Source organism: Eublepharis macularius, chromosome 2, assembly GCF_028583425.1.
Source record: "Eublepharis macularius isolate TG4126 chromosome 2, MPM_Emac_v1.0, whole genome shotgun sequence".
Classification (NCBI taxonomy): domain Eukaryota; kingdom Metazoa; phylum Chordata; class Lepidosauria; order Squamata; family Eublepharidae; genus Eublepharis; species Eublepharis macularius.
Genome location: NC_072791.1, coordinates 169,969,482 through 169,996,014, shown reverse-complemented (window position 1 = coordinate 169,996,014; position 26,533 = coordinate 169,969,482). Strand labels below are relative to the sequence as shown.

The window sequence follows — 26,533 nt, the reverse complement described above, 5'->3', positions numbered from 1 at the left end:
GACGCATAGGTCTGGCGGGGTCTCGAGTATTCAGAACCATATCTGCTTGAACCTCAATGGTAAGAGAAGTGAGAGGGTAGATCCTCATCAGAAAAATGGTTCCGCCCAGTATGCATAGGGGAGCCCGACCACGGGACCTCATGGAGCTCCCCTTCATCTATGGAAGAGTGACAAGAGGGAGATCTGATTCGAGGTGATGGAGTCTTGGGTCTGTCCCAACTCTGATCAGTCTGGACAGCAGTCGAGTGCTTATGTTTCGACTTCTTTTTGGCTTTCTTGACCGGTGGTTCCACCTGCTCCACTCCTCCTTCACGCTTCCGAGCCTTCGGATCCACAGTCTTCGGATCCAAGGGCAAGGTCTTCGGATTTGAACTCTTCAGATCCAAGTGAGTAGACTCCGATGAGGCACGTGCGGCACGCCCTGACTCCGAGAATTTCAGATCCGAAGTCCTCAGATCCCCTTCCTTCGGATCCGACTTGGAAGGCATAGGTGGATCTGAGGTGCCCTTCTGGCTCGAGGTCAGAGTTGACGGAGACTTGGGGTGAGGAGTGCGGATCCTAGTCGAATCCGAAAGCCCTGGAATCGGCAGGCCCCAATTTCCGCTCGATGTTTTCTCCATCATGCTCGGATCCGAGGGAGTGGTTTCCCGGGCCTGTACGGGGGAAGCGGATCTAGCGGTGGATGACGTGCTCCGCCGATTTCCCGCTCACCAAGGGTGGCTTAGATGGGGCTTCAGAACTGTTAGTCGCCCACATGGCCCTCTTCCACAGCATAGACTGGAGTCTAGCGGCCCATTCGGCCCTGGCCTTTGGTGTAAATTTCTGTCAATGTTCGCACTTGGTCATCTTCATTGAGCATGTAGAGTAGCGCTAGAACAGTGCTTTGTCAGACATAGTGCCTGATTATATCTCACCACAATGAAAGACAAACTCCTTCTACTCTCTCTCTTGCAGCGGACGAGCTAGATCTTCACCGGTCAGCGGCAAAGAAGAAACTGAGGGTGAGGGGGCGCCGTGGCCAGATGTCGTGTTCAGTGGGAAATGCCGCGCATGTGCACTTCAAAACAATGGCACTTCCCGTACTATAACAGTGAACCTAAAGAGAACCCTCACGGGAAGAAAAAACAATTACAACCAATAAACAACCCAATAAACAACTCTATTATAAGTGCCCGAAGGGCCATACGTATTTCTTATGTAAATGTACCAATCAATAGGATGACCAATTACAAATTATACTATACAATAATTCCTCCATGAACTGGAAATCACTTATATCCAAGTAGTAGTCCAGGAAAATACCAAAGTCCAAAAGAAATGTGTCCTGTGTCTTCTTTATGTAAAATAGCATTCATGCACAGCTATATCCACACATGGTAAGGAAACCCATGGCTGCACGCCTGATCTGGGGCCGGCTGAAAAGCTCAGATTTCATGCAGATTCTTCCTCAGGGGCGTGGCCAAGCCAATGCCGTAGGTTTCCTTACCATGTTCACTGCAGTGAACCTTCCTTAGGTTCACTGCACATGTGCACTTGGCAGGCGAGCACCCCCTGGTGGACTTTTAGCTAGAAAAAATTTCCAGTCGGCAGGCCTGCACGTGCGCAGTCCCCATGTGGGACTGCACAGAAGACGGACAATGAACAAAAAGGTTTTGTTAAAAGCATGTTAAAAAAATAATATTCTTCCCCTGTACTAAAAACATACTGACTCTCAAATTACTGTGCTTTTACAAACCAGGATATCATAACCTTGGTAAGGGACAGGGACTGTACACTAGATTATTGAGTACTCTCTGCTGATGTAGATACATTCCTACAGAGTAGTTTAATGTTGCTAAACATGTCATATTAACAACTTATGCTTTAATTCAGAAAGGTTTCATGTATGTGTTTTGGCTTTATGCTACTTTTCAAATTTGTGGCTACCAAAGCCTATCGTATTCAGTTTTTTAAATTGAATCCCCTACCTGCTGATCATACTGTATTTTTGCTGCAAATGTCCTAGTTATTGATTATATTGTATTCACATGCAATATATATAATCCTCCTTGGATCTCAGTGAGAAAGGCGTACAATAAATAAATAATAAAGAAGTATGAGAAAGATACACATTTTGGTCAGACAAAAACATGTGATCTGCAGCTTACCTCTTTTTCTAAATACACCTTCTTATCATCTAGCGTGTTATAGAGAGTAAAGAACTGCTTGGTTTCTTTGTGAGTTGCTGATACTGCAAACAAATAAAAAGTCTAATAAAACTATAGCAGAACAAATCAAGATAAAGAGGGCCTAAAATATCCCCTCAAATAAGCATACTTTTGACACTATTAATACAAGCCTCTCTACTATACTTAACAGTGAGTGGTTGAATAAAACTGACTTTGTCAGAAATCTATATAAAATTGAAGTATTGGGGACTATATAAGGGGAAGGGTTAAGTTCCATGCCCTACTGCTACTCTGTCACTCAAATTCACAGCCAGCTATCATATCTGCTTTAAGTATAAATAAAAGTTCTGTGATGTTCCTGAGCCACTTTTGATCCCTAGATAGCGTAAGAATAAGTTTTAACAAGATTCTGTAAACTGTCTATGCAGTTATAAGGCAGGGGGAGGGAGGAGAGAAAAGATAACACATGAAAGTATGAAGCTACCTTATATTAACAATCCATTTTGCTTAATATTATCTACTCTGACTGACAGCAGATCTCCAGAACTTCAGGCAGAAATGGTCTTTCCAAGCACCTTCAATCCAGAGATGCCTAGGAACTAAATTTAAAATCATTTGCTTGCAAAGCATGTGCTCTGCCAGTGAGCTGCTGCTCCTTCCCAAACATGCTCCAAGTACTCTCAATCAGCCTACAGGAGCCTGGCAATATATCTTTAACAAAAGATCAACATTCTGTGAATTGTGGTTCACATAAATTTACTGGAAGTGACAGAATCTTCACTTGTAAAGCTAAAGGGGTTATTCTAAATGATTTGCAATGCTCGTTTAGCATACATCTGGTAAAAGAAAAGGTAAAAATCTCCTAAATCATCTGACCATTATATTACAGTCACAATCTAACAGGAGCGAATGCAGTTTTTGATACACAACTCTCTTTATTACCATTAAGAATACTGAGCAGTCTAAACAATCTGAGCAGTCTAAACCATCTATTTGCTTTGGTTGCTAATAACACCAAAGAAAATGTAAAGTAATCTTGTAAATGGAAAAAAATGACATGGTTTTCATCACAAAATGAAAAAACATGATTACTTCTATTAGTAATAACTCAGATTAGGTATAGCAGCAGTAATGGAAGCAAGCTGTTCAAAACAAAGGAATTGCCCCCCCCCCAAAACCCCCTCCCCCTCCCAAGGATCTGACTGAGAGCTTGGGATCAGCTCAACAGTGCAATGGGAGCCACCATGAGAGCTGCAAATGGCCCACCCATGGATCATAATGCAAAATGGAAAATGAAAGTGGGTAGGAACTACACAGGGAAGTCGGGGCTTAACAGTGCCATCCTAAATAGAATTACACCCTTCTGCTGCAGAGAAGGGGGCAATGCTGTAAGAAGTCTAGAGAGGCAAGCGTGGAATCTCCAGCCCCAAGGGAATCTTTAGAGGTGTTTTGTAAAATCTTGCCAACAGAAGCACACAATGTGAATACATCAGCATTAGCTGTTATGCTCCAAGTATTTACAATGTGATGATTACTTGTTTCCACTGCTGAGCCATGAGGAATAGACTTCCATTTTATATACATACCCTGACTGTAAAGTTCAATAAATCTCTTCTGGTACTGGGTTAACTCAGCTCTGCTGGGGACCTCATCAATTTTGCGTTGTAAAATGGCTATTTCTCTATTTCGTCGGGCCTGAGGGAAGTTTTTAAAAAAGAAAGCCAGATTACTTTTAAAAGACTGACATTCAGAAACAACCTGATAGCAGAATCAAAATCAGTAATGCTTCCTCGCCACCTTCCAGCAAAAATCCTCAGTTTCCTAATGCAGAATGTAACATTTTCATATGATTACTTGGAAAATGACATTTATACTTCAAATAGTTCATCATAGAGATATTCATATTTGCATATCAGACAGGTATGCACAAGACAGGTATGTATTTAGAACATACATTTCCAAACACTTGTGTATGCAAAACTCACCAAAAGAAGTCTGATCTTTTGCAGCTTCTCTCTCTCTGCTTTGTACTGCTGATCTATCATTTTAGTAGGTTCCTAATAAATGAAAGAAAAAAATTAATGTTTCTCAAACAAAATCAATTATTATGATAATCAGAAGACAAATTTTGATCAACGCGTAAACTATATTTATTATCTAGTTCAATTTTTTTAGCTACAGGGGCGGAACACAAATGTAATTAGAACAACAGCCTATTAGGCTAAAACAATATAACCATATAAATATCATGCAATAAAACATACTGATATCAATATCAGAGGCCAACACAGATACATATGTTAAGCCATGAGAGAACACCCCAGTGTTCCCTTGGGGCCTAAATGAGGACAGCAGAATGGAGGGTTCCATAACTAAGAAACTATTATGTAAAGATACTCTCTCTGTACTAACTGCCCACAATCTCTGAAGGCACAGGCACATTGAAGAGGGCATCAGTGGATTATTTTAACAGAAAGCAAGCTCATACTGGGAGCAACCTTAAGATACCTTGGTTCCAGGCCATCCAGGGCTTTGATATTCAGAAACAAACTAGGAAACAGTTAAGGTTCTTCACAATTGAGGAAATATATCCCCAACATCTAAGCCTACTGCTGTTGCCATGTTGTAGCATCTGAACAGTCTTTAAAGGCAGCTTCTTATATACTGTGTGGTGGAGAGTGCCCTCAAGTCATAGCTGACTTATGACGACCCCTGGCAGGGTTTTCATGGCAAAAGACTAACAGAGGTGGTTTGCCATTGCCTGCCTCTGCAACCTTGGTCTCCATTGGAGGTCTCCCATCCAATTACTAACTAAGGCCAGCCCTGCTTAGCTTTTGAGATCTGACGAGATCAGACTCTCCTGGTCTATCCAGGTCAGGGTTTCTCTTATACACTGTACTGGCACGATATGGGATGGAGGAAGACAGAACATGGACAACAGGGGCAACGGAATTTATGTCCCCAAAGTGGTGCAGCAGCCCAAGCTAGTAAAAATCATGTTTACTGCCTACGTCATCTTCATCTTCCAAAGAATTTTCTCTTGCCATGTAGTGCTATAACTACATTGTTTTGCCTCAGCAAAAAAAGACTTGGTTTCCATGTGGCTGTTTTAAGGAAATGCTCCTCACAAATGCGTCTGTTGACCAACTCAAGTTTATACATGCACTCTAATACTTGCAACCTCTGTACAGGAATGTCTTCCATACAAGGACAACTGTGTTCAACGAAGTAATGAGAAAATTGTCCTAAGAGCTCTGCTTTCTGGACAGGATGTAGTCCTTTTCTCCATGGTGGACAGAGGCAACCTGACTTTTGTGATGTTCATGCACAAGTGATGTTCATGCACTTTTGTGATGTTTATGCACAAGTGTAGGACATGGGGGATAAGGTCCCCCATGACATTCTGATGGGCAAACTGGAAGACTGTGGAGTGGACTACAGGACAGTTCGGTGGATAGGGAACTGGTTAGAGGACCGCACTCAAAAAGTGGTGGTCAACGGCATTTCATCAGATTGGAGGGAGGTGTCCAGTGGGGTGACGCAGGGCTCGGTTTTGGGCCCGGTATTTTTCAATATTTTTATCAATGATCTGGATGAAGGAGTGGAAGGGCTGCTCATTAAATTTGCTGATGATACCAAATTGGGAGGAGTAGCAAACACCCAAGAAGATAGAATTAAAATTCAACAAAACCTGAATACTCTGGAGAAGTGGGCAGCTGTGAATAGGATGCAATTCAACAAAGACAAGTGCACAGTATTACATCTGGGCCACAAAAATGGGAAGCACAAATACTGGATGGGGGATACACTTCTGGGCAGTAGTATATGTGAAAGGGATCTTGGGGTAAGACTGGACTGTAAACTAAATATGAGCAGTCAGTGTGATGCGGTGGCAAAAAAGGCTAATTCAATCTTAGGTTGTATCAAAGGGGCCATAGCGTCGAAATCACAGGAGGTCATAGCCCCTCTCTATACTGCCTTGGTCAGGCCACACCTGGAGTATTGTGTGCAGTTCTGGAGGCCTCACTTCAAGAAGGATGTGGCCAAAATCGAGAGGGTGCAGAGGAGAGCGACGAGAATGATCAGGGGTCTGGAGACTGAGCCCTATGAGGTAAGGCTGAGGGCCTTGGGAATGTATAGTTTGGAGAAGAGGAGGTTGAGGGGGGACATGATTGCTCTCTTTAAATATCTGAAAGGCTGTCATTTGGAGGAGGGCAAGGAGCTGCTCCAGTTGGCAGCAGAGGGTAGGACCCGAAGCAATGGGCTTAAATTACATGCACAAAGGTACCGGCTGGATATTAGGAAAAACTTTTTCACGGTCAGAGTAGTTCAAAAGTGAAATCAGCTGCCTAGGGAGGTGGTAAGCTCCCCCTCGCTGGCAGTTTTCAAGAAGAGGCTGAATGAATACTTGTCAGAGATGCTTTAGGCTGATCCTGCACTGGGCAGGGGGTTGGACTAGATGGTCTGTATGGCCCCTTCCAACTCTATGATTCTATGATTCTAGGACACGGAACCCCTCTTTAATGAATGTTCCAGACTCGTGCTCCCTTCCATAAAAGGCAGTTCCTCATGCATTAGATTCATTATGAATACTGTAGCATAAAATACAGATACGCCACATCAATTGTGAAAGCCACATCATGTGTGATTTGATGCTTGCCTCCTTAAAATAAGTAGAACTGCCTACCAAAAAAGGCTTCAGGTATTTTACAAACAAATGCACTGTAAACAAGACATGCCTTGTTCAGAATGGACGTGGCATGCAGGCAGTTTGGACCCATGTCAATATCCAAATATTGATCCTTGTGTGAGACGCTGCCTTCAGTGAGACCACACACAAAATACAGTTCAACTGGAGTGTGCATTTGGAAGATAGTTCAGACACAGGCTCTTCAGATATTTTTCAGCCAGCAGGGTAGCAGGAAGGAAAGGCCCCAAAAAGAAAAGATGTGAAATTCGAAGGACTAGGAGCAATGGGACCATGCCTATTTTCTAACAAACTAGTAAGGGAAGAAAGATTTCACAATACTACTTAATAAGAGTGCTCGAATATCAGCTGTGTACCTTCTCCTCTCCGTTTTCAGCTGCTTCTGCTTTCAGACTTTCAATGTTTTGCTGGAGGCGTGCCATCTCTTCCTTTAAAGAACAATTTTTTTTTGTTAAAGTTGCTTTTCATGAGCAAGCCCTGTTGTACTTTATGGAAACACAAGCCAGAGCTTTATCTCTTTCATACATTATGCATTAAAAAGAAGTCTGAGACACTAGCAAGGGAAAAACCCAATAACAAATTGTGGCATTCTGTGCTTAGGGCACCAGAGGCGAAGAAGGTTCTTCATTATGTAAAGCAGCATGCCCATATTGTCAATGGGCTCATTGACAATACAGGGGAAATGGGAGGAGGGGAGAGGAAGACAGTCTATTTCTTATGCAAATGAATGTGGAAACGAGGCTGAGGGAAGAGCATAAAGTTCTGAAATGCTGGAATACCACCACTGACTGAAACACGCAAGCACTGCCATAACTATGGCAGCCAAAAGCCAAAGGACACTCCTGCACAAGTTCCTTTCATTCCATAAGGTGTTCTGGAGGAAGTAATGCTTGAGTTCATTGCTCCCAAAATTTAGAATGAAAGCTAGTTCCCACCAATACACAGTAGCCACCCCCAGCCCCCAAATCTTAATTACAGGGGCTGAATGTTCAACGTGTATTTTTGTCTCATTTCACAGTATGACATTTCATGTCTCCCTTTCAAAAGAAGATAATTATCATATCTGATATTTATTGCGTTTTCAAGGTGCCTAGCATGCCATCTGCACAAAAGGAACCCACTAATTAAGATTTAAGCCTCCTGCATGCGTTACCATGGCAACATAGGGTTATGGCATCATGCTGCACTGGTAACAGAGAAACCTGTCAATCCCTGCCTGGTTAGCCTCCTACATCACTGTTCTACCTGAGGCCACTGCTATGGGAACTAACCCTGTGATTCAGGTGACCCATGCAGCTTTTAATATCATATGCCAATTTATGACCACCATGCTCTCAAAGCAGCTTGTATTTTCTGCTGCATCGCAGTCATGTGAAAACATTATTTTTTTCTACAGCTATCCTGCTACTGTGACCATTTATGTATTTATGTATGTATTGTTTATACTCACTGACGGTAGCTCATCAGGCTTTCAGCTAAAAGGTCTGTCACATCATTAGTGCCTGATCCTTTTAACTGGAGGTACCAGGGATTGCACCTAGAGCCTTTTGCATGGAAAGCAGATGCCTTACTTACTAGGTCTCCACATTCCTGGTTCAATACTCTAAGCACATTTGCACAATATGGGTTGCATCCTGTCTAAATTCCCTGAATGGAAGGACAACTTCCCTGCCTCACTTATCCTTGAACAGCCCCTGAAATGCTGCTCCGTGGAGACAGGAGACCTCTGGGAGCAACATGAAAGGAGAACTTGAGGAGAAGGGAACTGTGCCCTCGTTTGCTCGTGCAGATCTTTCTGATAGGATACAATTCAATAGCCTACCAACATATTTTAGGAGCAATATACATGTGAGATTCTGCACTGTATCATGGTAAGCACAGGAGTCTGTCCGGATACCTGGGGGAAGCCCTATGCACGGACACCACTTGGAATAACTTTTGAAAACTTACCCTACAATGTGACCGGAATTCTTGTTCTTGGCTTTTGAGATTCTCATTCATTGCCACCAATGCTCGAAGCTTCTGTAGTACACTAATAAAGGTATTATTTATTCTCAGCGACTTAGACACTCTTATTCTAAGAGGAAAACTCAGCTTTTGGGAAACTAGCATTTATTTTAAACGAACTACCCAGAAGCTAAACACAAAACATAAGATGACAACTCACATGAATAAAATACAAATTTAGAAGAGCTTTGCTTGGCTAGACGTGTCTAGTGTATTTTTCTTAAAAGGACGGCCACAAAGGCATACACATGAATACCCTTGATATCAGGAAGTCCCTGGCCCAAATCCCATTCCAGCCACTAAATCACTGGTTGGACTCAGGCAAGACTTTATTACCTATTCCTTTTAATTTGCATTCATCTTTAAGGACCAGGATGCTGCTCAATTAGGAGTGGCACAATATTATTTGCAATGCTGAAGTTCAATAATTCTTAAAGAGAGCCATAGTGAAATCCTACAGGTTTGAACTCATTGGGTTTAGACTGGGGTAACTCTGCATTAAAGCTGCAGGCAGTCAGTTAGATTTTTATTTACATCGTTTATATTTCACCTTTTCCACCAAGACTTAAGACGCATTATGCAAGGTAAGGCAACAGATTAGTAATATATCTCCACATTTCAAACGAGGAACTGAGAAGCAATAAAATTGTATAATTGTACCATGTCAAAAATAAATGTGAAATGTGAAAAAGTAGTGCAACATAAAAGGTTCGTACTGTCTTTTTGCGCAAGAATTTAGTTTTTTCTGTAACACTCTGTCATCTTATAAGCACAATACACAAGAACATGTTTAAACTAAAGATGATTATCAAAAGCTTTGCTGAAAAAACAGTTCATACAAAGAGGGAAATGTATTTGGAGGCAGAGGGGAGGGAGAGACAGAATACATACTTTGAGTCTGCTTGGGACTCCACTGTTTCCAAGGCTGCCACCTCCTTGCACAATTTTTCACTATAATTCTTAACCTAAAAGATGGGAATTAACAACACTGTAAAGACACTGAATAGGTTTTGTTACTTTCTCAATAAAGATGATAGAACAAACTGAAAATAAGACCCTTCAGATTTCTCAGGCTCATATTTCTTGGATAAAACCCTTCTGCGAGTGGGACAATTTTGAGAAAGGAATCTTTGCTTTCTTCCTGAGCCTGTGCAGCAGGATGCGTGCATGTGGGGGGGGGGGGCGGATTCCCCTTTCTTGCCGCATAATAAAAGCCTACCCAGTCTTATTATATACTCTGATATTCTCAAAACAGACTACTTGATGCAAACAATACCGGAAACAGTTTGTTAAAAATGATGCGCCACATGCTGAAATACTGAAATTATGAGATTCCTATTCCTTCAAAAACAGTATTTCTTTCTTGTACCTTAGATGCAGCATTGGCTGAAAATTTTAAAATATCTAATTCCAAAAAGAAACACATTTTAACAATGCAATCTTTCACAGTTACTCTAGTCTAAGACCACTGAAATCAGTCAGCCCAGACCCTAGCAACTCAGCATAGGCCTGCACCACACATTATTTGAATTTGGTGGGTCTTCAGAATAAACATGGTTAGGACAGATCGTTCTGTAAAATGTAATGACAGGCAAGAGAAAAAGAGAAAAAAGATCTGTGACCTGAACCAACTGTACATTAGGATTACAAAATCAACTTTTTGAATGGAAAATTTGTCAAATTTGGGATTCTTCATTAGATGTTATATTGGCCACAACAGTCATATACGGAATAACTTGCAATGAGAGGCATTGCAAAATGAGAAGCCATAGGGAGAAATAAAGAAGCTGTTGAGATACTAGAAGCTTACAGAACTCTCAGAAGAACAATCATGTCTTTTGGGTTGATCTTAATAAAAAGTATTAAACAACTTTTGTTTTGAGATCATAAGAATTGTATGTGTACAAGCTGGACAAAGTTACTTTCAGTGGTCATGTAGGAGCAGACATGGTCACATCATTTTAGAACTGGCCCCATTTATTTTTCCAAGTGACAAAGAGTAGCTTATGGAGAAGAAGAGAGATTACCTCATTCAATGTCTTCTTTGCCTCATTACAACTAGCTTGTAGGTCCATACATTTAGCCTGCAACTGTTGACAAAGAAGAGAAAAACCAAGTCCAATAATTACATATTCAGTTAAGCTTGGTGAGACTCCAGCTTCGTATGTTTTCTCTCTAATATTTATTTACTTTATTTATACCCAAAGCTGCTTCCCTCCATTTTATCCTCATAACAACCCCATGAGAATGTGACTGGTCGAAGGTCACCCAATGAGCTTCCAGGGCAGAGTGGAGATCTGAACCTAGGTCTCCCAGATCCTAATCTGACACTCTAGCCACTACACCACACTGGCTGTTTTCTAATGACTCTTTGCAGGTAGCATTAATTTGATCTATAACAATTGGTCACCTCCCATATTATTTCTAAAAGACACACATGTTTGTGGAAATCACACCTACATGCTAAGATGACGTGAACACATAATACCAGATGAGCAATACACCAATAGTTTAATCTTACAGAGGATTTTAATGGATGGAGGGAAGGGGTGACTTTTGTTAATTCCATCATTCTGCTACAGACTTTTAATGCCCTTCTGCTTACCCCGAAGCAGCACTTCAGGTGCATTTTGGGCTACAGCAGGAGGAGGAAGCAGAGCTGTACTCCTTGGATGGAAACCTCTTCTGCCCACAGAAATCCTCCACAGGAACTATTTCATGAGAAGACATAAGTATGCCATGTTTTCTCTCCTAGCCTGTTTCTGGGTATAGGGTATATTTGTGGCTGTTTAAGCTGTTAGTATGTGGCTTCTCCTTGTACCAACATCTAAACTACCACCCCCAATCTGTTAGCACCAGAAAGGGGGGAAAGGGACATATAGAGGTTAGCTCTAGAACGAGAGGGGACACCAGCAGCCATCAGAAAGGGAGGGGACATGGCTTTAACTGGTGAAACTGCGTGGCAGGGAAAGGATCAAAATTCTGCTCCCTATAGCACACATATAATTCAGGATCCTGCCTGGTTTGGCCACAATTGCAAGCAATTCTGTATCTTTCTGCAAGAAAGACATGTTCTATCATTGACCTGTAGCTTCTCTCTAGATGGAAGAGTGTTATTTATTTTTATATTGCAGGATGTTACAGTATATTGCATTGTTCCTGCTTACCAAAGAACAGAAACAAGCATATAAGCATCACCTTTTTTTAAGGAAGTATACATTTTGTGAGTTTCGATGCTTAATTTACTTTATTTATATCACTTTTCTCCCTGATGGAGACCCAAAGTGACTTACATCATTCTCTCCTTCTCCATTTTATCTTCACAACCCTATGAAGTATGCTAGGTGGAGTGTGTGAGACTGGTCTCAGGTCACCCAGCAAATTTCCATGGCAGAGTCGAGATCCAAACTTGGATCCTAGTCTGACATTCTAACCACTACTCCACACACTGGCTTAGACGCCAGCAGTCTAGGGGATATCAAATTATCAATGAGAAAAGCACTTGGATGCCTTTTAAGCACAGTCTGTAAATAAAGTTAATAAATCCCCATGATTTTCAGCGTCGAGTGGTCCCGGCTCCTCCAGCAGCACTTTAGGAAAGGGGTGAAGGCAATATATTCCATATAGATTAATGGTTTAGAAGAAGAGGTAGATTTGTCTGTTTGTACAGAAGCCCACACGCCTGCTCATTCCTTTCTGCTCATGCATTATATGTGCATGGTTCACTGTATTGCTTATTTAGGTATGGATTCATTTAAGAATACTAGAATAGGTGGAGGCAGGCAGAAAGCCAGTAGATGTCAGCTTCCCCCAGCAATATTTTTGCCTTTTGAAAGCTTCCATCAAGAAACTTCAGCACAATTCAGATTTACATATTGTTTTCTTGCTTTAAGGTTACTGCTCTGTTGACACCATGTGGACATCCAAGAAAATGAGAGAGTAGCTGTGTAACTGACTAGTACTAGAGTTATTAAGCTATTGCTACATTCCCTGCAAGGACTGGAGGATAATAGGTAATTGGCATTAGTTTACCACACTGTTATCTGCTGATGTATCACCGTGTTGCCAAACAAAGCACAAGCATTGCCATAATTCCAAAAAGTTTTTAGAACACCAGCAACGTAAGTTACTAAGAACAATTTTTCTCACTTTGCTAGTAGCTTTTTGAAATTTTCCATCCATGAATGCAAAACAACCTGGTATAGTATCTTGCCAAGTGCTAAATAAACCAGAACTAACTGAACTGTAAACTGAAACTAAAGCACTATTCAAAATTAACACCCAAGAGCTCCAAGGAAAATATCCCAAAGAGGTAACAACATCTTGAAGACAGTGTTAAGAGCATCTACTCCAGGCCTGTGACTTCACCAAGCTACAAAGTAGGCTACCAGCAAACCTGCCAAGAGTTTGACAATCTTCCTCCCCGAGGTCAGGGCAGGCAGCAAAAAATGCCAAGTTTCTAGTAGGCTACTCTCACAGCTGTCTCTCTGCTTTGTGGATCTTCGCAGGTAACACCAACATGATCTTATTAAGCTAGCCAGACAGCAAGGTTTATTAGATCTTTATCCAGTATAAAATGGACTGCTTAAGAAAATATAATTTCCTCTAGAAACCATTTTGCTTGCTTTTCCTGATCACTCTTCTTAGAGGAAGCCCACCCAAGTCTGAATTACTTTCACAACTGCATGGGCCCTGTTCAACTCAGACAGGTAAGGGACAGAGGAAATGTGACTACCTGTATATACAATTCAAACTACTGGCAGTGCTGGTGTGGAATTTCAACAGGAATTAAAACTGGACAAAGCCTTCTTATTCATACACATACACAGAGCCATACACACAACCATAACATTGTCTTCAAATAAAATGCACAAAAAGCACAAAAAGCCTTTTAGTGCTTCTTACCAGCCACATCTTGCCCAATATCCTTTGATTCTTTTGGATGGATTTTGAAATTATCCACTAAACTTTTCCTGAAGCCCAGAGTGGAAAATTGGTTAACATACATTTAAATAAGAAAGAGACTATGTTTAAAGGCATACCTCTTCCAGTTGTTTCGTCTTCTGCAAGATCTGCTTGTTTAATGACGTCACCTTCCTTCTGTGCTGTTGGGAAGCTCCAAGTCTTTCTGGACGTTCCTCTGCAGAAAGCCCTGATTGCTGGGGGGGGGGGGGAGTACACAAGAAATGGATAATTGTTCAAAACCTTATTTGATTCATAGAGGTATATGCTAGTCTAATAATTGCATAGGGCCATCTTCAAAATCAGCAGATAAGAATGAACTATGGGTTGGGCCCAATAACCCCATGCCAACAAGTGAGAGGCCTTCCTCCTCCAGGAAATGGAAGAGAATCAGTGCCTCTAATCCAAATGAACGACAACACAGATTAAACAGTTGTACATGTTGTATCAACTTCTGTAATGACAGAAAGCTAAGTCTCCAAGCAGAAGAGCTCTTCTACAGGCAAGCAGAAAGTGGAACTCCACTCTGATCCTCAAGAGTGATTGAGATCAGTCCTGTTACCTCCTCCAAGTCATGAGAGATGCTGCTGATTAGGACACAGAGCACCTGACAGCTTGAGGCTCACACATATTCACACAACGCCCTCCCCCCCACCCCAAATCTTTTTAATCAGGTCATTCTAACTTGTAATATATTCCTATGAAAAGTTTGTTCACAGTATTCCTTTTGAATGGCAGCATCAACTTGGATGTTTACCAGTTACTGACACAAGGCCACACACACTTGCCTTGAGTGTCCGCCCCACACACAGTGGGACTTCCTACTTGAGTAATCACACATGGGATGAGACTCCACGGATGCAATCTTCTGCATGTTTACTTAGGAGTTAAGCTTTCTTGAAATCAGAAACTGGGCAGGATTGTACTGATCTTATTCCCACTTGCCTACAATTTATAAAGTTAATGTTAGTAGTTACTAGCCCAAACCAGGCCCCACCTTCAGGTCAAAATGCAGCGGAGATGTTTCAGGCAGCAATTAATATTGCTGTATTTAATTGGTAAAATTTAAGGGGTAGCTCCAAAACACTGCTAGTGGAGTAAAGCTGGCAGAGAGGGACTTCCCTGTTCCCCCTGCTTCTGAAGTTCAGATTCCCCCACCATAAAGCACAAAGTCTTTGAATTAACAAATGTATTTGTGCTACTTGTGCTGAAACTGAACCCAGACAAGACCATCTAAGTGTTGCTTGTTAGGAAAGCAGAGATCTTGAAAGACATTGTACTCCCCATTTTCGATGGAGTTTGTCTGACCCTCACAGACTCGGTTAAGAGCCTAGGGGTTATACTGGATCCAGAACTACTACTAGAAAAACAAGTTAAGGCAGCCACAAAAAATGCTTACTACAATCTCACTCTAGCTGGAAGATGGCTTCTTACCTCGACATGGCTGACCTGGCCATCTGGATCCAAGCTATGGTAACATCAAAACTTGACTGTTGTAAGGCACTATACATTGGTCTCCCATCTAAGTTAACTAGGAGGTTCCAACTGGTGGAAAATGCTGCAGTTCAACTGTTAGCAGGAGCGAGCAGGAGCATGAACATCACTCCCATCCTACAGTCACTCCATTGGCTACCTATCAGTTACCGTGCTCAAATCAAGGTATTGGTTATTATATACAAAACTCTTCATGGCCTTGGCCCAGCATACCTACGAGATCACCTCACTCCTTATGTCCCTCCACGGCAGCTTTGCTCATCTGAACAGGGTCTCTTGCAGGTGCCGGCCTGCATATGGGCAAAATCAACAGCAGCCTACACATGGGCTTTCTCTGTGGTGGACCCCACCCTATGGAATGGTCTACCTGAGTAGGTCAGGAGAGCCCCCACTCTCCTGGCTTTCCGCAAACGATGCAAAACCAAATTATTCAAACAGGCTTTTTACTCAGATCGGAGGGAAGTATTATAAGGAGGGGTCTCAAATGCTTTGCTAATGAGTTAGGGACCACAGACTTCACCGCTATGTTTCCTTGCATATTATCTGTTGCTCGAATATGTACTCTTATAGTACCTGTACTTCATGTTTATCTAATGTCAGTCCTACAACTGATTATGCTCTATTTCAGCAATTCTTCAACTCTGTATTGGATCCTTGCTAATGCTACGTCTTTGTAAAATCCTATGATATTGTTGTGGAAATGTCCTTAACACTGTATGGAAATGTCCTTGATACCGTACGGAAATGTTCCCGATACTGATTGTACCAATCTCACGCTATATAATCCGCCTTGAGTCTCAGTGAGAAAGGCGAACTATAAATGACACAAATAAATAAAAATAAATACTTAACCAAAACACCAGTGGAGGTTAACAGGAATCCAGACAGACAGAGGGTACAACAGGCATCCAATGATACAGAAAACATATGCCGTGTTCAATATTAAAACGAGCTCTAATTAAGCAGCAACTGTACACAAACACAGCTTGTTGCCAGGCTTGATCTTCTCACACAGAGTATAATTAAGGATTCCCAGATAGAAATAAATTCGGATTCCCCATGATATACAAATGTGGACCAGAGTTATGTATTCCCCACAAATTCGGACTCTATACCATGGGCGGTCAATCCCCGTTTGCAAGAAATCACCCAGAGAATACCATTTGGTGGGGAGAAACCCAGGTGCCTATATTTGCATATCAAGGGAAACCAGAAATCCTTAAACCAGAAATCCTTAATAGCATTCCAAGCAAGAGAGAATGTGTGAAGTATGCCTGTGAGCATGGCAACACGCCCTATTTGTGCACTTATTTATTTAAAATATTTATAAGCCCACCTTTCTCTTGAGCTTCTTCAGATTTTTCCCCAGAACTAGAGCTTTTTGTGACATCTGAACGTAGCCACAAAGTTCAATGTAAGAAACATATCCTCACTGTTACTTCAAATCAGAATTCTAAGATTTATATGCAGTCATGTTTTTTTTTAAATCTTATCAAATTGGGAGTGGCTTCAAGCAAAAGTGAAGGTATTCAATCCCCACCCAAGGCTCCAGTTATTTAAACAAAAACAAGAGCTTTGCATTCCCTCTCTCACACATGTATGAAGAAACACCATGCATCAATAGATGGAAAAACCCAGAGATGATTATTCCACTAAACTCCCATTGTAGATTGCAGCTTTGCTCTGAAACTGATAATTAAGTCACTGGAGTTGCCATACCACCCACGTCAAATTCACCTTAAGTTGCTGTTTATTTGTAGACTGAGCTGAAAAGCACCAGATCAATTAACTAGCAGAAAATATCTCTACCTCAGAAAAAGCAAGTAAATTCTACAGCACATATTGTTCCAGAAATTCTAACTTTAGTGGCTCATTTAGCTTTTCCCCCACTCCAAGCAGATTCTCATTTTGAAAAAGAGGCTAAGGGCTCTCCTCATTTAAAGGTTTTTAAGCAGAAGTTAGATGGCCATCTGTCAGCACTGCTGATTCTGTGAGACAGTATAAATTTAGGCAGATCGTGAGAGGTAGGGCAGGAAGGTATGAGCCAGTGCGAGGCTCTCATGGCCTAGGGTAATGCTGATCGCCTCTTTGGCTTCAGAAAGGAATTTTCCTCCAGGCCAGGGATCCTGGAGGTTTTTTGCCTTCCTCTGGGCATTAAACAGGGTTAACTAGGGATGTGCACCAGGGGTAACTGTGAATTTCCTGCACTATGCAGAGATTTCAGCCCTTGGGATCCTTTCCAGCTCTATTATTCTATGAACTAAGAATGATAACAACTCTGAAGCACAGAACTTGGGAGTTCAACCACTGCAGTCTACTTCTTTGACTGATAGCTGTACATGTGTCAGCCATGAAACAGGTTGCCATCACTGAGGAAACAACCTGCGTGCTGTTTCTAGACTCATTGAAGAGGTTGGGGAGAAAGCTCAGTGGTGGATGTTTGCATATATACACAAAGGCATCTTTAAGAACACTGGTGCAAAGGCAGGAGAGCTTCCTTCTTGATTCTAATGACCAAAAAGCCTCACAGTGAACTCATCAACATAGCTTGGCAATTTCCAGTATTAATCCTGAAGATGCCTGCAATGTTGGCAGACATTTATAGACAAGTTTTTCCCAATCACATTGGAGGTGAGGTAGATGGCAATCTAAAGTATAAAAGGAGTCTGCGGGCAAGATGCCTGTTAAATCCTTGTCCCTCTCACTGTTTTTTTTACCTTGCAACTGTATCTCCATTTTCTTTTTCTTCCCAAGCTAGCCTGACTTCTAGTATCAGAATCCAGCTAGAATAAAACACTTAAGAGATAGAATGGCAGGGGGCCTTAGGAGTAGGAAAAACGGAGGTCTCCCTTGTCTCCTGTTATGCTTATCACCGCCCGTACAACTTCTCACATTAATGGAGCATGCATGTGTTTAAAGGCATCTGTCTCCCACCACTAGGTGTAGTTCTATCATCACACACATGCTTCACTAGTCATACTATCCCCACCCCCACCCCCACCCCCACCCTTCTCATGGAACACTTGAATGAGTAACCTAACCAAGTGATGGCTGAGTCTGTGTATTTGTTTACTGTGATCTCTTTGAACAAGCCAGGAATTCAATACCGTTTTCTATGATGTCAAGTACAGCTTTTATGTACCAGCTTAACATTACAAACAGGAACAAATCCAACCAACTTCAAGTGCTAAGAGCACCCTCATGAAGATGCTTGTGAGACCACATTTATAACACCATTCCTGCAGAAAGCAGGTGTTTTTTAAAATAGAAAGAAGAAAGTTACAGCTCCTAAAGATGGAAAAAGAGTTGATAGCCAAAGGCTTAAGTATCATTACAGCAGGTTACCTTACCTTTTCAGCATATTCTGACACAATCTGCTTGATCTCATCAGACTGAAGACCAACTATCTGGCCTACGGTGTTTGCAGTCAGTCGGCTCTGCAAGAACAGCACACATTTCATGGAGGTTATAAGCATGTAACTTCTGAAAACCCAGGTGTTATCTGGAATTTTTTAAGGTGCAATCCTTAAGGAAAGTAACAGCCTTTTCAGCCTACTGAATTCAATTGATCTGAAAGGGTGTAACTCTGCTTAGAGTTTTCACTGCTGGTTAAAGAAGGGCCTACATGCACAAGTACCCCTTACTACCACAAGGAGACCATCAGTGGTCTCTCAAGTCCAACATCCTGTTTTACACAGAAGCCAACCAGTTATTATGGGGGGCCAAGGAGGTACAGAGGCCAAAGCCTTCAACTTATGTTGCCTGCTAGCACAGCGTCTTAGATGGCAAGCATTTTTAAATGAGCAGTATTAGGCCTTTTTGGAGGGTAAGTGAGAGTTCTAACCTTATAGAGCTGTCACAAAAGAACTGTGACCTTACAAAGTTTTGCAGTGTTTTTGCTTGTGTTACTTCACACTATTGTCTAAGGCTCGAACACTTCATCCCTGTTAACCTCATTTCAGCAGTGACAGCTTTCAAGTCAATTTGCAGTTTCCACGTGCTGATTTAATAAATAAAGGCTTGGATCTAGACAAATGTTCCTGTGAGCACAAGGACTTCTGCCTGCAGAGCATGATTTTCAGTCCTCCTCTTCCACAGCAGCCGCAAATGCTCCCTAAAATCCTATTCCTGGGGTGGGAAAAAAATCCTGCTTCATGGACAGAAGTCCCTATGCTCACAGGAACATGTCTAGCTCCAACCCACTGAGAGCAACTGCCCTGTAACTTTTGAGTAATATGTCAGAGATAATCCCAATACTTAGCCCTCTCGAAGAGGAACCTTCTTGACATAAGAAGTTTTCATGAGTCATGCCACCCTTCAAAAGCACCATGCAATTTGGTGTATTGTATTAAAAATTTAAAAGAGAACTATGACTAACGAATCCAGGCCTGCAGGCAGTACCTCTTCTGTTCCCATTGCAGCCATTTCGTTCATCAATGTTTTAATACGAAGCTGATAAAAAACAAAAAGTGACAAGCTTAGAAAAATTAGCCATTAAATATGTAGCCCATGTTTGTTAGATTGGAATGCATATTAGACAGTCTTCCCAGAATCATATATGCAGGCTAGCGAAACAAAAACAGACTAGGTACATTTACATCAGATTTCAAATCCAAACCAAAACAGAAATCATGCATTAAACTGAATTCAAATTCAGATTGTCCAAGCAATATTAACTAGGCATAACAGTAAAGAGTCCAGTAGCACCTTTAAGACTAGCCAACTTTATTGTAGCATAAGCTTTTGAGAGCCACAGCTCTTTTCGTCAGATGCCTGATGCATCTGATGAAGAGAGTTGTGGCTCTCGAAAGTTTTTACTATTTACTCTTTACTATTTTGCTACTACAGACTAACACGGCTAACTTCTCTGGAACTAGGCGTAATATTTGTACTTATTTATTTAACTTCATTCATACCCTGCCTCTCTTCCTAATGGAGACCCAAAGTGGCTTACATCATTCTCCTCTCCTTCACTTTATCCTCACAGCAACCCTATAAGGTAGGTTTGGCTAAGGATGTGACTGGCCCCCCAGCCAGCTTCCTTGGCAAAGTGGGGATTCAAACCTGGATCTCTCAGACCCTAGTATGACACTCCAACCACTACAGCATGCTAGATAACGTATCATTTGCGCACTCACACAGGACCCGTGAAATGGAACTGCTGCTGCATGGCTCCTTCCTGGGCAACTTTTGTAATGAGTGAACTCCTGGGAGGCACGTACACTGCAGTTTATTCCCATGTTTGCTTGGCCATTCCCAGAAAGGGAAAGCTAGTGGTGTTTGAAAGAGCTGCAATAAGGGCTCCTTCTCTGTATGACACAGGTCTGTTTCTATTACTCAAGCAGGAAAGAGCCACGCATGCACACACACAGCGTCAGAGGATGGCATTCTCAAGCAGCTATGACCCAAGGAAGGCCCCACGCTGCCACCCAATGAGCTGCCTCTGACTATCTTCTTCTTTGGGGAAAAAGGCAAAAATCCACATCCTTGCCACCACGCTGCATGTTCGCTTTCCTTCCATTGAGGATGGGAAGGTAGCCTGAGCTAACGCCAGCTGCTGCTTCTTGCCAGTCCCTCCTGAGCAAATGAGCAAAATACCACACAAGCCATGACCCAGAGGAAAAGCAAGTAATGGCTGCTCCCTACAGGGAGGAAATAGCCTTGGGGTTAACCAACCACCAAATTATTACAGTTCAATGTACCTCTTCGGCAGCTTGAAGATCATCTTCACTGTAGGCATCATTCTTCTCTGTCAATGCAAGTCCTGCAGGCAGTACGATTTTCTTGTCTTCAGCCTATTGAACACGCCCCACCCCACCAACATTTTATCAGATTAAGAAGGAAAGTAGAAGAAAAGCATTGGTCTGGACCATCAACTCACTGTTCTTCGAGTTTCACCCAGTTCTCTCCTGAGAATAACAAATCTACCAAATCAACTGAGCAGGCATGTTTCTCACATATAGCAGCAGTGAAATTCCTTTTTGTCACCATTTATCATCTTGGAGTTGTCTATGTACACCCCGTCTTTCCTCTTGGTTCAAGGCAGTTTTTTTGCTGGACTGAACAGTGCTTCATTTGACCTGCCTTTCTGACTCTAACACTCCTGATGTTTGTGCCGTTTTGGTGCAAACCCAAAAAGCAGCACCTCGCTAGTGAAATATCCTTTATAGGAACCATTAAAAATAAATACTGCAAATTTTCAATGTCTAATAACCACCAAAAAAAAGCTTTAGATATTAAGGAGAATATGTTAGGCCAGGCCGCAACATTTGTTTATGGGTCCATTGAGTATATATGGACCTTAGTATGCTGCAGAGGAATGGACAATGGTTATAGGTAAGCATAAGACATTTCTGAAGGGTTAAACACAGTGACAGTGCAAGACAGGAGTCCACTGTCAACAGGATATGACCGTATTTTAAAGGTGTATTCAAAGGAAGTTTGGTATTGTTTAAAACGATACTTTTGTAGCATGGCACTGGAGTTCTTTTCACAAATATAAAACCAGTACATTCCATATATGTTGTCTACAAAAGATAATGACAATTGTATCTTCAGCTGGGCAGGGTAAGATGCAAGAATAAAGACCACTCAGAAATGTATCAGTTTTAGGTACAGTACTCTTTATTCTTGGATACTAACTTAGCTGACACTTTCAGTTCATTTCTTCAAACAGAACAGGTCAAAGCATAAAGGAGAAAATGTCTTAACATCCATTTACCATTCCAGCAATTCATAAACTATATTCTGCATGTGATTTCTATTCCTGTGAATGATTCCTAAGGCCAGAGCAAAAATAAGGTAAGAAAATGCCAAAGGTCCTTTGCAGAAAAAAACAATAATACATTAAAAATTCAAATACTAAATTGGTTCTAAATTGAGGGCATTTTGACTGGCCAAGAAATCTCCTAAATGTTACAAAGTGTGTGCGAGTATAGCAATGCTTCTCCTTTCCACAGCCCATCCAATCCAGAAGCATGAGAACAAGGAAGGAATTCAGGAAAGGTCTCCTTTGTGGCGACTGTAACACCAAAAATTGTAGTGATCCACAAAAAAAGAAGAAGAACCTATAATAGCAACCAGTAGACTTATGATGCTTAAGAACACCTAGATTACGTTTTCCCCCCAACTGCCTTACTGAAATAATTTATTCTCCCACAAAAGATATTGTTTCCACTTGACTGTTTTTGGACCAAAGAACCTCACCTTCTCAATTTTTCCTTGCCTGCTGAATCCATACCTCCTATAAAGGGAAGAAAAAACATAACAAAATTGTGCTGATTTCACTTCATCTTCATAAACGTTTATTTATTTAGTACATGCAAAAGTCACAGCAATTGTTAGAATAAAACAAAAGAATAAGAAACAGTCACAGGTTAGCCAAAGGCTTAAAATAAACTCGTAGTTATCTGAAACAACTTGATTTCATTATCTATGGCATGCCTCTTAACACCACCTTCTCATGGTGGTTTCCAAACCTTTGTTGTGCAGTGAGGCATCAAGAAACAAGCAATGAGTTAGTGATTCTTTATTGCAAAACAGTTAAGATCAAGCAAATCCTGAACTTGGTCCGCTAACAGTGCAATCCTGGGGGAGGGGGAAGGGCTCAGGGAGCCGACTAGGAGTTATGTTGGTGTATCCCAAACTTACACTGGCATAACTCCCTCCCCCTCCATGCCAGTGCAGCAGCCCAGTGCCACTCTGCTAGCACCTGGCTACAGTGGCCAAGCACAACCACAACATACTTCCCTGCACTGGCATGCTGGGGAAGGGTATGAGTTAGTCAGCTCCCTAAGCCATTTCAGGCACAAGAATGGCCCTAGCAGCGGCGGAAAGTTACGCCATGAAAAATGATGGTATAGCCCATAGACGCCCATTGTATGGGAAAAGTTGATGTCCCCCTGTGCCCGACCCTGTCCAAGCAGTCTGGTGAAGCATACGATGCCAATTACCACAGGGACCAATCCGCTTGTGCCCCCGGGGTGGCCAAACCTCCTCCCCCACACCTAATCAGCTTCTCGGGCACCCTACACTACCTCCAGCCAGGGTGCCCATGTCTCTACAGTAAGTAAGGATGGTCGGAGGCTCTGTTCAAGAGCCCCCTGCCATGCGGGCTTAGACTGCAAGATGGGAGAGGGTGCTCATGGTGGCAGGGAAAGAGTAGGCAGGGGGGGACTTAGCCTGTGTCTCACACTCACATATGGGAGGAGAACAAAGTCGAGAATGATGACTAACTACCACACAAGTTTCCTTTCAGGTTACCCATCTCCTGAGTCCTGGTTCAGAGAGGGGTGAGGCATACCAACAGGTAAGAAGGAGCTGAAGAGGTGGCTGCCCGAGCTTGCTCGTTCACACCAGCCTCTCCTCTCTCCTTACCAGTGCTCCCCCACACACTGGCCTCTGCAGTTGAGGCCCACCACAGGGGGAGGCCCCTGCCCAAGAGCCAGCACAGCTTGTGTCTGCCAAAGAGGCAGTCCCCCAGGGAGCTGAGCTCAACACAACTGTTTCAAGGGAAGGGCTTCTAGCAGCTCATGCTGGGGCTCCATTCAGACTTCCTCAGCTGGGCTCCCCCCTTGGGCAGAGGAGGGAGCACAGCTGTGGATCGGGATGACTATGTGCTTGCTCTCCTAACTCCCCTGTGATGGCAGATGCACAACTCCGTGACTGTCTCCCTCACAGGATCAGAGCTCCAAGCAGCGACAAGAGCAGGACAGCCAGAGGCAGATGAGGAGTGCTTTCCCACCAGAAGAGCATTCCTTATCTGGTTGCCAGCAGTACCTGTGACAACCGAGCCGCCACCACCACCACCAGCCCCACCCATGGACACCATCTCTTGATGTGTCAGATCATGCTATGGTCTGCATGAGACCCAGCCCCCACCACATATGTCTGTTTCCCTTTCAGGCAGGTAGTGACCCATCAGAGAGGCCAGGGAGCATGGCTGTTCCAGCCCCAGTGATCTTTCCTGGCTGCCATCCTAGCCCTGCTAACGGAGCTGTTCCCTGACCAGCCCACACTCAACCTTGCTCCTGAGACAGCAGCATGAGTAACAGCCCTCATGGCGCCAACCACCATGCAAACAGGCGCATCTCTCATCTTAGCTGAGGGAAGCTGGCAACAGGTGGCCGGGCATCCTCTTCACTTTTGGCAGTTCAATGAAGTCTATGCCAAACAACAACTCCTTCTCTGTTTGTTTGTTTGTTTGCCTGAGCATGACAGTAGCACCCTCCCTTCATTTCATCACAGGGCTGCCCTTTCATACACACACGCAAAAATATATATATTAAACCACAAGGGATACTCCAGAAACAAACGACCAAACAATGCAAACATGCACTTCCCGGAGTATAAAGTTAACAACAGTCAGTTGTTAACTGACTGTCCCGGAGTACAAAGTTAACAACAGTCAATCAATTTAAATATTTTTAAAGTGATCAAGTGTAAATAGTGTTCACCAATAATAAATACATCAATCTACATATAAACAGTCAATTATCTACCAATTCAATAAATACATCAATACATTACATACATACTTCGCAGGCAATTTTGCAGCTATATATTGAAGGTTTCCAGCCCCTTGAGGCTTTTGATACTTACAAAGAAATATACAGGAGAATTTACATTGGAATATTGTCTATAAGACTTTTGGGTCTTGTATGAACTAAGAACATTTATGCTGTTCTCCACGTTCAAGAGTGACTATATTCTCCACTGGTTGGACTGTTTTGTAATAACTTTGTGAATAATTACTGTGGTATTTATTGGGATATTTACTGAATTATTTATTAATGTATTTATTGAACAGATAGATAATTGACTGTTTATAAATAGATTGATGTATTTATTATTGGTGAACACTATTTGCACCTTATCACTTTAAAATTATTTAAATTGATTGACTGACTGTTGTTAACTTTGTACTCTGGGAAGTGTAGGTTTGCAGTGTTTGGTCTTTCACACACCCCAGCAAGGAAATAGAGAAAGTCAAGAAGAAAGTCTTCTTATAGCAAAAATCCAACAATTATTATTACATTGTATAAAGAATAGTTGAATTTGATTTAATTCTGATTCATTGTACCTTTAAGAGTCTCTTTAGTAAGTAAGTCATGACGTCACTCTTTCTGTTTAGGCTTCCATACACCCCAGCAAATGGCTCTGGGCTGGAACAGATTGGGGGGCCCTGAAGAGGGTCCAGGTGGCTCCAAGCCTATGTGGCTCTGCTGCCAAAAGGAGCAGGTGTCCAGTGGCACCATGTAGGCTCCAGGCCTGCCCACTTCCCTTCCCCCCTCAAATTCACTGCAGGCAGAGGGGTGGGGGTGGGATTGTTGCCTGTGTGTATTCTAGCGGGGGTATGTGGAAGATTCTCATTCTCTGACAGCACTGCTGGCATCCAGGATTCTGTGCTCCTTCCAGGTTTCCTATTATAAAAATCTAATTTATTGCTCTATTTAATGTTGTCTCTAACCCATCATAAAAATACAAAATCGTATTTGCAAAAAAAAAAACCCTATGAAAGAAAACATGGAAATCTAATAGAATGGCAAAAATGAAAAATTATAGTTATAAAATAAGTTCACGGATGTTCTCAACAACAGAGGCACAGCTGACATGTAACAAGATTTTTTAAAAAAATATTGCAATAGATTTAGGGATAATGTTTGCATTTCCACTAAGGCATGAAAGTTTCAGATTTACAATTGTATGGAAAGAAGGGCAAATAAACTAGATGAACTATTTATAGCTGAGGTCAATAATTAGCTTTATAAATCATGTTACTATTTCCAATCATACTAATATTGCAGAATATAATCTGCTTGTCAATTCTGTCTTAAGTCTTATATTTAACCATGATTCTCAAACTAAGGGGTGAGGGTCTCCCCCTTACAAGCTACTAGTCATCAAATGAATACATGTTTTCCAAGAGGATCAGGGAACCACAAACAGAGCAGAGCTCACAGAATGGATCTTCCTTCCTTCCTCTTCTTCTAGTCCCTAGCCTCCCCCAAAATTGCTTTAGAAAGTTGGATGACCCACCAAAATGGTATGGGATACCATCCCATTTCCTCTTGAGCTCTTAAGCCTCATTATTTGAGCCTCTTGAACCTCATCATTTGCTCAGAGATGGGGTTTAAGAAGGGAAAGGACAGAAAGGGACGGTCATAAAGATCCTTTTTGCAAGCTTCACTTCACA

At 42.1% G+C, this 26,533-nt stretch overlaps 1 protein-coding gene across 1 annotated transcript in view; it reads right to left on the bottom strand.

Moving 5' to 3' along the window:
- Window positions 1-26,533, bottom strand: part of CCDC93 (coiled-coil domain containing 93) — a 67,976-nt gene that overhangs the window by 18,214 nt on the left and 23,229 nt on the right. Inside the window, exons 8-19 of the mRNA XM_054972581.1 lie at window positions 22,546-22,582; window positions 21,042-21,134; window positions 19,741-19,791; window positions 18,690-18,776; window positions 13,926-14,042; window positions 10,911-10,973; window positions 9,775-9,848; window positions 8,827-8,908; window positions 7,233-7,304; window positions 4,154-4,225; window positions 3,755-3,863; window positions 2,148-2,230 (exon numbers count right to left, since the gene is read on the bottom strand). Of these exons, the coding sequence (XP_054828556.1) occupies window positions 2,148-2,230; window positions 3,755-3,863; window positions 4,154-4,225; window positions 7,233-7,304; window positions 8,827-8,908; window positions 9,775-9,848; window positions 10,911-10,973; window positions 13,926-14,042; window positions 18,690-18,776; window positions 19,741-19,791; window positions 21,042-21,134; window positions 22,546-22,582 (940 nt within the window). The remainder of the gene's footprint in view (window positions 1-2,147; window positions 2,231-3,754; window positions 3,864-4,153; window positions 4,226-7,232; window positions 7,305-8,826; window positions 8,909-9,774; window positions 9,849-10,910; window positions 10,974-13,925; window positions 14,043-18,689; window positions 18,777-19,740; window positions 19,792-21,041; window positions 21,135-22,545; window positions 22,583-26,533) is intronic.